At 29.6% G+C, this 12,518-nt stretch overlaps 2 protein-coding genes across 2 annotated transcripts in view; one reads left to right on the top strand and one right to left on the bottom strand.

Moving 5' to 3' along the window:
- Nucleotides 1-2,003, top strand: LOC112694227 (mitochondrial import receptor subunit TOM40 homolog 2-like; the record flags this gene model as incomplete). Its single annotated transcript, XM_025569636.1, is given in 5 exon segments — nt 1-485; nt 551-816; nt 873-1,110; nt 1,203-1,385; nt 1,700-2,003. Coding segments are annotated over 5 exon segments (975 nt in total). The 3' UTR covers nt 1,840-2,003.
- A 410-nt stretch (nt 2,004-2,413) lies between these two features.
- The window catches only part of LOC112694241, a 28,489-nt gene continuing 18,384 nt past the window's right edge, over nt 2,414-12,518 (bottom strand). Inside the window, exons 18-19 of the mRNA XM_025569647.1 lie at nt 8,075-8,224; nt 2,414-2,482 (exon numbers count right to left, since the gene is read on the bottom strand). Of these exons, the coding sequence (XP_025425432.1) occupies nt 2,414-2,482; nt 8,075-8,224 (219 nt within the window). The remainder of the gene's footprint in view (nt 2,483-8,074; nt 8,225-12,518) is intronic.

Here is a 12,518-nt window from a genome sequence, read left to right as displayed (position 1 = left end):
TTATAATATTGTCAATGAAATTTCATAGTCTTTTCACACATTTTGAATATTCACAGTGCTGACATTTGAGGAAAAAATATGAATATGTTTCAACCCTATTGATTTGTCTTCCATGGCTCGTATCAGTGAACTGAAATTATCGATTTTGGTTATCAATTGTCGGTGAAATTCTTTCCTTATAAAAACAGCGTGGAAATCAATTCCTGACTTTTTACATTTTTGCAGAGTTAAATTTCAAATTATCATTTCAGTACGCTTAACTGGAATAGGATTAACTAACCCTTACTAACATACTACTACACTACATACTAACCTTATTACATAGTACATTTACGCCATGGGTAACGTACAAGCTTCTTCCAGTTTACCACCTATGCCTCCGAATTTAACAACGGTTCCTCCACCTTCAACACCACAAAAATTGCCTCCAGAAGAGCGCATTGAAAATCCTGGATCAGTAGAGGAGTTACACAGGAAATGCAAAGGTACATATAACATGTTGTAATGCTTTTATCTACTTATTCTTACTAATGTGTTCATTTTGTTGTAGAATTGTTTCCTATGACATTTGAAGGCATCCGACTCGTTATTAATAAAGGGCTGAGCAATCATTTTTTCGTTAGTCACAGTCTACTTATTGGATCAACTAGTCAAACGTCAAACTACAAATTTGGATCAACATTTGTAGGTACCAATCAGATAGGTCCCGGAGACTACAGCCCTCTTTTAATGGGTGATATTGATCCACGTGGAAACATTTCGACTAATGTTAATGTACAACCCTGGGATAAAATTAAAGTCAAACTGAATACTCAAGTAATTATCAAACTAAATCTAATTTATTGAAAATATATAATACCTTTTAATAATAGTTTCAAGAGTTCAAAACGACTGGTATTCAAACCACGACCGAGTATAAAGCAGATAGATATACAGCTACATTGAGCCTAGTAAATCCTGATTTATTCAATTTTACTGGAATTTATATATCCCAGTTTTTATATGCTTTGAATAATAGAACATCAATAGGTGTTGAACTTATTCATCAACGTTCTCCACAAATTCCAAATGGACATGTAACAGTTTTTAATATCTTAGGACGATATATATGTAAATAATAATATATTCTTCAATTTTTTTTTCCTATCAATTATTTATACTGAAGTCTATCAATACAAATGTTTTATTATTATAATTTTCAGATGATGATGCTACCACAATCAGTTCTACATTAAATTTTACAGGATTACAATGTTGTTATCATTATAAAGCTAGTGAACAACTTCAATTTGGTATAGATCTTGAAGGTAGTCTTATACAACGAGATATTAATGCAACATTTGCGTACCAAGCACAAATACCCAAATCTGATATCAACATTAAAGGTACTAACAATTATTGTTTTATATTATATTTCTGTAAATATTTTTCTATTTTATTAAGAACTGGTTTTGTATGTAATAATGTACGAATCCTATACATTTGTGAACCTATTTTAGTCATCTTTTGGTTAGTTTAAAATAAAAAATAAAATTAACTGTCAAATTTTTAGAAAACTTGCAAAGTTTGCAGCAATTGTAGTTATTCATTAATAGTATTTAATAATTCATTTTTAAAATAAAGTTCCAAAATCCATTAATATATACCTATAAATATACCCTTTTAATTTTAAATTGTATTTATCTTTTTTACTTTTTAGGAAGCATAGATAGGAAGTGGAATGTGAGCACTACATTAGAAAAGCGTCTCCATCCAATGCCATTTACATTTGCATTGAGTACAATGTTTTCTCCTGCCAAGCATCAGTTAAGAATGGGAGTTGGGTTTTTAGTTGGTTAATTTATGTTAAATTTACTAATATTAATGTAGTCGTACACTTTTGGACTTATTTTTTGTTTTTCATTCCCATTTGTTATATGATATATTATTGTTCCAATAATAAATTAATATCTTAACAATTAACTTAAATTCAAAACTATAGTAAGATACAATACTACTATTTCATGTAATTTATGTATTTAGTATTTTAAAACTTAATACAAATACAAAAGATCTTTATATATTTTATGTTTTTAATAATAATGTGTTAGATTTATTGAAATTGTGTATTGTATTTATCTAAAAGATTAATTACTACATGTTAATATTCCAATAAGTAAAATAGCTTGAAAAAAGTTTTCCATATTTTTTGATAGTAAAAGGTATAGAATATACTTATCAAATAGATTAAAATTTTGAAAAAGGTTTGGAATATTTATTTTGGATTAAAATATTGTACAATAATTTAAATCTCAATAAAATTTCCGGCTCTACCATTTATATTTTTTATATTATTATTATAAGAAATAAAAAATACATAGTATGAATTATATGAAGAAAAAATGTTACTATAAAATATTAGTTAATTTGTTTTTTAAATATTTAAGTGTCTTCTTTTTAACAATGTGTTGATTTCCTTTTTCATTTCTTGTTTTAGTCCATACTGTAAAATAAAATAATACATTTTAAACTATAATTTATCATGGAACCTCTTAAAAATATATGTAATTTATATTGTGAACTTTAAGGTTAGTTAAGATGTAATTTTATTGTATTAATTTTCAGTCACATCTAACTAAAAGTAATTTTAATTTGTATAGATATATTTATAATTATTTATAGTCATTCTACAAAATGTTAAATCATCCAAGTTCAAATTCAATAAAAACCAAACTAAAATGTTATGATTACTAATTTTATTTTATCAACAATTTTTTATTTTTAAAATCATGATATCTTGTCATATAGTTATATGTATGATAAATAATAAATAGGTAGGTATTTATTACTGAATATCTTATCTAAATTATCATTAATATAAACTAAAATAATGATTAATCAAGTATAATAGTATTTATTTTTCTGTGAAATAAATACTTATATTAAAACTAAAAATTATAATAGTACTGAGATAAAATGTATTTTCCCTTAATTTACTAACAACATATTTTATTTCTCTCATGATTTCAAATGAATATCCATTTTTTGGTAAGTACTTGATAATTTTTATTTTGTTTTTATTAACTTTTTAATTTTTATGTAGTTACACTGCTAAATTTTGACTAGGTCAGTTCTCACTGCTTATTTGTAGCCAATATGTCAATGTCTGTAATAAAAAAACCTCTAGAATTTCCATCACCATATGCTTAAAATAGAGATTTTCTCTTTCAAAGGTTTGACTATGGACTTGATCAAAGGTTAACAAATATCCCTCTATGTAAATCTGGGAAGGATTTATGAGAGAAGTGATCGCCTCCCACTCCTCCTCTGTGCTTTTTTATTATAGATTTATTTAATATTTTTACAAATGGTATAAAATCATATAGATATAATCAAAGAGGGACAAGTTAATTAAAATAATTAATTCGAAAAAAAAATTCCAACATAAAATAAATGTAATAATGATTTATTGTAAAATTGTAAAATTAATAATTATTAAACTTCATTTTCAAGTCCAATGTCGCATTTTAATATTTTATTAAATTATTACATATGTTTAACATTTAAATTGCCGTTAATCACTAACGGAATATTTAACATAGGACAGGTGTGAACACAAAGAAGTGATTTTAGGGGTTCAAACACCTCCCCCAATGGTATACAAAGGATTTTTTTTTCAAAAGGGGTGTCATAATAAACATGAATTATGACCTTTTTTTTTTTTTTTTGATCATCACTAAAACTCTCTTCCCACTGTTATAATAATGTAATCTATAAAAATAAAGTGAATATAATGAAATAAGAGAAAACATTAAGGCAGGTATATGTATAATCATAAAATAAATATAGTATACATAATTATAAAATAAATTTAGTATGACGGTTTTGTTTTGCAATATTTTAATAACTTCCTCAATTTCAACTTCAATATCGACTTTACGATAAATATTTAGAACTACTAAACCTAAATTCTTTTTTATGTGGAAGAACTTATTTTTTGTTCAGACATTGTAAGAGGAACACTTTCAGTAACTTAGTTTTTGCAAATGTTAATGTCAAAGCTTTACTTTTACTTCAAAAACTTTTTGATCAATATCATCTGAATAAAATTCACTTAAATCTTTGATATCTTGGTTAAGTTTCACTCAAAATTAGAAAACAAAAGTCAGATTTATTATTTTTATTGTTCAAAAATCGTTTTTTTTAACTGTTGAACTAAGTTGCCCACAAATGGAAAGAATTTAATAAATAAATAAAAAAAATGTTTATGGTCACTTGTAGAATAATTTGATCTATGTTTTTGTCATTTAATCATATACCTATGTAAATTAATGTTTATTAGTAATGGTGATGTTTTATCAAGAAAATATCATTTTTTTTAGTCATCGTTTTATAATTGGAAAAGATATTTTAAACTATTTATGAGAGGTGGAGGGTGCTTTATCTCCTTGACACTCCTCTAACGTACACTACTAACTCTCCTCGTTATATCAGAAAAAAGTTGATAAAAAATTGACCTAATCTACAAATTTAATACCTAGCTATTTCAAAGTTTCTCATGAGGCTTGAATTAAATATATTGATATTATACTATAAGGAGTAATAAAGCATGTTATTTATTAACATTTTACATATTTTCAAACCTCCCCCTCCGCCCAATTTTTTTTTCCTGATTTCATCCCTGACTTAGGGTAAATGTAAGTATTTTATATTTGATAGTTGGATAAATTCATTTATCACTATCTACCTGTATATTATTTATTTTTTAAGATAGTAACCAATTTTTAGGCGTAACAAAATTAGGGTTTTCTACGAATCTGAAAAAAAATAATTCGTGAACTCATGGCGTGTGTCATTCTATACCACTATTGTGGCTTCCAGTTATTTTCTACTGACAATTAATTTAATATAGGTACCTCTTAATATATTTAATAATATGCGTGGTACTGGAATTTGGATTTTTAAGTAGTTGTTTATAAAAAATAAAAATCTAGGACATTCCTCCTCACCATCGTAGAAAATTTACATGTTTCCGGTTTTCTCGATAATACATTATACTGTTCCCGAACTAATTATACAACATATCAAATAATTTTTTTATTTTAACTATACGGAACTTCTAGTGACTAGTGTTGAAATATTTCAAACATCTAATTAATACACTTGGAGAGTACACGGCTTGATGAGATAATAATAGTTGATTACCTATTGGGCCACTGGAGTTATTTTGTAGCTTCAACTTCACATCATCAAATTTAACTTATTTGACTTCTACTCGTATTAACCTAACATACGTTAATGTATATAATGAGTATTCAGTCCCGTCTTTATCTTATGGGCACGTAGTTTATTTTTGGCCTACTAAAACAGTCCTTAAGTTCCGAGTACCCTAATGGGCCCCTATATAGTCTAAGGCGGCCCTGTAAGTGGGAATAGTACTAGGGGAGATCTAGATAAGTTGATGAATCGTTAATAATTCATTACGACTTTGTTCAAAAATTACAATTGTTCCACAAGGTACAACAGTTATTCCAACATCTAATATTTCTTGTTTGCGGTTCCTATGATAAAATCATGATTTTCTGTTATCAGTTTTGTGAACCTAACCATTAATTCCGTCAAATGGTTTTTTCACTTTGTCTTAAGAACTATTGGATCTTGGTATATAAGAATGTATTTTTCTGTTTTCTTTGTTAAGTAGTAAATGTTCTATAGATTATTTTTATGTAAAGTTTATTAAGCTACCGTAATTTAGCATTTTTTAAAATTTGTTAGTGTCAAATATTATCTTTCTGGGTAAGATGGCTGGGATAAATTGACGACGTGACATGATGTCAACTTCTTCTTCTTTAGTAATCAACCCTAAGGTTGGTTTTACAGCATTCTACCTTGCTCCCTCTCTGTTACTAGCCATTCTCTTCAGTTCTTTCTAGGTTCTCAATCCGGCATCTTTAATAATTCTTTTGACTAACGTTGTTCTAGGATATCCTTTGCCTTTCTTGCCTTCTATTTGTCCTTCCAATATTCTGTGGTTTAGTTCCTCCTCATGTCTTAAAGTGTGTCCAATGAGTCTCCATCTTCTTTTTTTTGATTGATCTTAATAATCCTCTAAGTTCACCTATTTCACTGAGTATAATGTCATTGGTACGAAACAGTCCAGCCGACTCTTGATATCCTCCGCCAGCACCACATTTCGAAGCTTTCTAAATATCTTTCTTCTGCTTTGTTTATGTCAACTTACCCCAAGGTAATATCAACTTAGGTACCCCATTTTCTGGGCAAGATGGCGAATTTAAAAAAAAAACTAAAAAAAAAAAAATGATATATAATTAAAATTACAAGATTTTTTTTCTATATAATCTATGAATATCTTAGCAGATATAGTGAAAATTATAAACTTGGTTCCATCTTTTAAATTGAACTATTTAAAAGTGATTAAATCATAATGTCGTCAACTTACCCAAGTCTCCCCTATAATATTACTTTAATTTGGCCGTGTAGTTGTTAATATTTAGAAGTGCAGTAAGCATAATTGGATTACTTTAAGATGGATGAAAGGAGGTTTAAATAAGGCAACTCATGTCTAAATAAAAAAAATATGATAAACACGTGCATGCAATTGTTTAGGCAATAAACTTGAAAAACCGTTAGGCTAACATTTTTTGTCTAACACACCATCCTTATTTACGCTGATCTACCACCCAGGTTAAAAATTATTTAGGTTTTAAAACGTACCTATAATTTATATCCCACATATATTTGTCTTATTAATACTACATAGGGAGTTAGAAACCATTCACTATCCAAACAAACCATTAAAAAAAAAAACACGTGTAAACTTCTCCAAGAATATTCTTATTATTATTTTTCTTCTTCTTATATCTCATAGGTTTCTAGTAAATTCACTGACCATTGCATTTGCACATTTAAAAAAAAATATATCAATATATTATGGCACAATAAATATGTAATTCTTGTGTTATGTTTAGAAACAGCTTACAGTAATCGATTGATAAATTAAACATTTTTGATAAAGTGATATATAGGAAGATACAATTGAAAGCACTTGGTAATGGCTGGATAGTGTACAGATGGTTTGCCTATATGTACCTACTCAATGAATTAATATTTTGTAGGAATGTTGTGATTTGTACTGTTTAGTACGGTTGTACGCAGTGCTCGAATTGGGGGGGGGGGTTGCGCAGGGGGATGAAGCTCCTCTACTATTTTTTTTTTTTTACGTACCCTAACTATATTTTTCACCGGAACGGGGGGACGCCACGTTCATCCTAATTGATGGCCAAAATAATTTTTATGTGAATTTCAATTTACGTCAATTTGAAAACGAATTTTACGTATGGTGTTGGTATTGCTATCAAAATATATTATATTTGGAATTAAAATATTTGTGTAGCTGAAATGTGGTATTCAAAATATATGTATGGTTGGCGGAGGGTAGGGGTGAGAAACGAAGCGAAAATGATTGCGCACGTGGAACACAGTTTTCGAATCGTTGGACTGAGCTCCTTTACTTAATTTTTCCCAATTCAAGCTCTGATTGTACGCAGAACTAAGATAAGTTGGTAATTTTTTAACACATTATTTTTGTTGCTCGTAAGACGATTAATTCCATTTTTGGTCACCCCTAATTTCAAGTTCTTATGTTGGGGTAGGGAACGAAAAATATGTTTTTTAACGTTTGATTAACCAAAAACAGGAGCTTTATCTGTTTCAAATTCTTTCGGGAGTACATCACTTTAAGTTTACCTGCAACGAGGCATATCCAAATGAATATATTAATACATATAAATAATAGCGTTGTTGATATGTATTTAAGGACAATAGGAATTTTATTGCGTATGAGTAGTCCGTTATAATAAATAAAAAAAAAATTATACATCCGTACACTCGATTCAACAGTGGATAGTTTTCTGTGGCAATGGAGGAAAAATTAATTTTACGAACGTTTTACATTGGTGTTTTTTGAGTTAAAAATAATGCGCGCACGGACCCGATTACAAAACGTTATCACAGTCATTAAACCGTGAATATCAAAACGCGCGCGCTTATACATTTACATGTAGACAACAGTAACCTCTAGGGCTTGCGTGTAGCAGACTTTCGCTTCATCGGCGTTTCCCATTCTGATGTTTACAATCGTCAGGTATGCCCACACTTCCTCGTTCTTAACGTCCATAAGGTTGGCTTCGTTCAGCGCTTCCTCTGCGGCTTCCAATTCGCCAATCTGAATATCATTGGTAAAACGGTAAAATAATAAAAATAAAAATATTAATTACACAGGTGCTTCTCTGATTTGGACCCGGGATTATTCCAAGTACTATATTAGTAGGAGGGTTCTGGACTGTTTTAGGTACTGAACTAGTTTTGTCTCTGATGTTTTTCGGTAAGCACTACACTAACGTAACGTTTTGTTTTCAATTTTAACAGCCCTCGGACTAGCTACGATTAATTGTTAATCTCAGGTTTGATTAAAAATGTTTTTTTCCTGTGATTATAAAACCATAAACAATTGGAATTCGTTTGAAATTAATTCACAATAAAAATGATTCGCAGGAAATTGTGATTCTCATTGACAATGTATTAAATCGTAACCGAGTTGTTGGTGAATCATAAATAGACGGTTCAAACAGGGGCGCCATTTCAGTTTTTTTTAAGGGGGTGCAAGCAATTAAAGAGGCCAATTTTTTCCTACCACCAGGCCAAAATTTATGATTAGCAGTGATTACTGATCAGCCACAGTGCATGCACAACATTAAAAATTAGAAAACTGAAGGCCAAAGTGGCAAGGCCATGTATCAGTGACGCCTAGGCCAATAATTGAAGATGAAAAAAATTCAGGGTATGCGAGTGCACACCCTGCTCCCCTAAATGGCGCCCCTGGGTTCAAAGTCTGTTAAAATGAGAACAAAACCATCAGTGTAGTGTAATATTTCTGGCAGGCGCGTAGCTAGGTATTTCAAAAGGGGGTGCTTGTATACATTACACATGAATATGTAATTAATAATATATGTTATAATATGTTGTTAATAGGAGTATGTACTAATATGTTAAATAAGTAATATGTAATATGTTATATTCATGAGTAATGTATTAATGTATGAGAAAATATTTAAATATTTAATTAAAATTTCAAATATACATTTTAAGTCGCGCATGAAACGACACAAAATCACGACTTTAGTTCATCAGACAGAACGGTGTAATGAGAAGCCCGATCCCAGCTTTACATTATTGCTATCGTAGTATGAATATATTTCATTATGATAAATATGTGTTCATCACGGTTAATGAAACCTTTACAAGACTTAAGTGTAACACGGTCAAGGGAAGAGGGGGTGTTACTACATCTGTAACACACCTCTGGCTATGCACCTGACTTCTGGAATCTTTCTGGTGTAATAGCAATAAGCAGGTGCCTGACCAAAGTAGATCGGGACCAAACTAGTACGGAACTACTAGTTCATTTTTAGATCTAATTCGGACGCGGCCAACTACACGTGCGGTTTTACGCATGTTAAATATGCACTCGTCATAATGTTACAATATCGCGGACTCGCGTGAAAATCACTTAGCGTGGTGGATATAGGAACGCGCGGACGAAAAATCATTCTTATTGTTATAATTATTATTACGGTGGCATGTAAAGCGCACGAATGTTACGACACACAAATCGTGTAGGACATTATTTAGATAAATAATTAAAAATCTATTATCTTATCTAGAAGAAGAAATAATTAATTATCAGTTGTATTATCATAGATAAATAAAAGTGTTATCTAAACGAATTGATCTAGATAAACTAATTTTTAGTAATTCTTTTTTAATCGCATTATTCAAATAATTAATAACCATTGTAGTTTAATCTATAATAAGTTATTATTATTAATAACCAATAAGTTTACTGTAAGACAGAAAATAATTTACATTAAATTCATCCTTTAGCTAATTATCTTTATTTCTTAATTAGTTTTAGTTAAACATAATCATACTCAGTAGGCACTCAGACACACCGCACACAAGATACTATTAGCCATTGCGTAATGTCATTGTGCATAAGTATCTATTTCTATAAAATATACATAAGTATACACATACATAGGCGGACTAGATATCGAGGGAGGAGGGGGTCAATTGGACCTACTAATATTAAATTTTAATTAATAAATATATTTTTATTTAATTGTACTCAATACATCCAAATTCGGATATTCTGATAGTAAATGATTGGTGTTGTACCATAATATTTTAATATTACATTTTGTATACGGCTAATTAATATGGCACTATCGAGCGCCCTGGAGACGATCGCCCTTTTGCCTCCCTAGTCAGTCCACCCCCTATACATATAAGTGACATAGGAATTATTAATTCTGACTCCCGGATCAATTATAGAGAGGATTATATGTTTCAAATATTGTTAATTTTAAAATTGTATTTATAGTGGAATATTCATCATAACAAAGTACAATATTCACAGAAATATAACAGTACAATACACTATATTTAATCTTTATCTAGATAAATTTCAAGTTATCTGTGCCGAACATTGCCATGATTGACGAACGCGGTATGATTATAATACACAAATATAATGTTGTTATTATGTTATATATTATGTAAAATCCGATCATGACACTGTCATTGACGCATACTGATATGTACAGTCTACGGATAAGATAAATTAACAATAAACATTATCTCGATTACCCGGTTAGTACGTATTGGGAAATCAAGTCCGAGGAAAATCAAGTCGGACTGTATTTTTAAATAGTGTACTAGAAAATTGTTAGAATATATATATATATATATATATATATATATGTAAATGGTCGAACGCAATCGTGTTGCACCGATCGCGATCGCCCCCGGTTCAGCTGCATCTCGGGTTGACGACAATTCAATGCGTTTTTAATCATTATCAAATGATTCGTTTGGCGGCGCCCGTGTTATATAATACAACAATATGTGTACGGCGCACCCCATTTATTTGATATTTTATTCAACCTATATCGAAGGACGAATACGTCTCTTGTTGTAGGTACGCGATAATGTGCCGGCACGCGTGCCTTCGAAACTTGGAAACGGACAAGGCTGCAGAACGAGTCGGTCTACGAGCATTGTATTACATTACGATGACCATATGTTTTTATATTTCTATTAACGATGGGAATATTAAACGGAGAAAATAGTGCACCGATTGACGCTGGATTACATGTAATAAATATATCACGTTGCCATTGTGAAAAATTAAATTAAAAAACAAATCAAAAAACACATGATGATTTTGATTCTGTTTTTAACGATCTTACTAATAGTATACAATCTGTAGCCTGGTCCACCACCACTCATATATTAAACCCACTTCCAATAATGATAAGAAAAAATATAGCTGAAAAACGTTGAGCTAGAGCCTTTTATCAACGTGTACGCCTGCCATCACATAAAAAAAATTACAACCACCTAGCAAATTTTTTGAAAAATTATCGCCAAACATAAAGATTTAACGCTGGTTAACAATCTCACTAATATATCCTCAAAATACGACAGTCTTTGAAAAGCCACAAAAAAATTATTTCTTTTCAAAGCTTCTAACCTACGTTTAAGAAAATCTAACGAAATAACTATAGGTTTTCGCTTTGCTGTAATATGCGAACAAAGGAAAATTAAAAAAAAAAAAAAACTGTAGGTTTTTAGATTTTGTGGCTTTCAATTTCTAATAATAAATAAAAAAACTATAATACATATTTTCAATTAAAATAAAAATATTTCTATATATTTTTATTTTTAAATAGTTATTATTTACAAGTAGCTGTGTTTTTTTAAGGGGAGATTTTTTAGGCTCAAAATCTTCCCTGACGAGCCACCTTTACTCGCAGTCTATGGAAAAATATGTTCGATCCATCATTAATCATATATTGTATTATGTTAATTTTAGAATTTTGTCAAACTTTTATAAAATGGCTCTATAATAAAGGCTTTATCTAATTATTTTTATTCTTTAGTTTTTATTTATTACTAAGCCATATAATACGATTAAAGTATCTTTTATTAAGAATATAATACCGAATACTATTATAATTTCCGTTTTATCATACTTTCTTCTTTTGTCGAATATCAGTATGCTTATGTACTAAAATAATAATTTTATTAAAAAAAAGTATTTTTTATTTTTAAAAATTCGCCTAAATGATTTGTTAGTTTCTTGCCAAAACGATGTATGTAAAACTTTGATAAATTTTCTACAACTAGCTCTAATGAATAACGCACGTGTGTCATCTAGTAGTCGTGGACAGATTCACCAAGCACCATAGGCGCAATTTGGGGGGGGACTTGTAGGGACTTAGCCCCTCAAATATTAAAATTAGCCCCTCCAAAAATTTATATTTAAATTAAAGTATTAAATCCTTCATTAGTTATCTAATCTACATAATACAGCAAACGAAATCAATCAATTTTTATGATTTAATTTTTAGGACCTATTAAACGTGGATTTAAATACACTTATATCAGAAATGCTT

The sequence above is a fragment of the Sipha flava genome, unplaced genomic scaffold, assembly GCF_003268045.1.
Source record: "Sipha flava isolate LNK unplaced genomic scaffold, YSA_version1 125_pilon_pilon, whole genome shotgun sequence".
Taxonomy (NCBI): Eukaryota; Metazoa; Arthropoda; class Insecta; order Hemiptera; family Aphididae; genus Sipha; species Sipha flava.
Note: the sequence above shows the minus strand (reverse complement) of the source record. Positions and strands in the feature narration are given on the sequence as shown.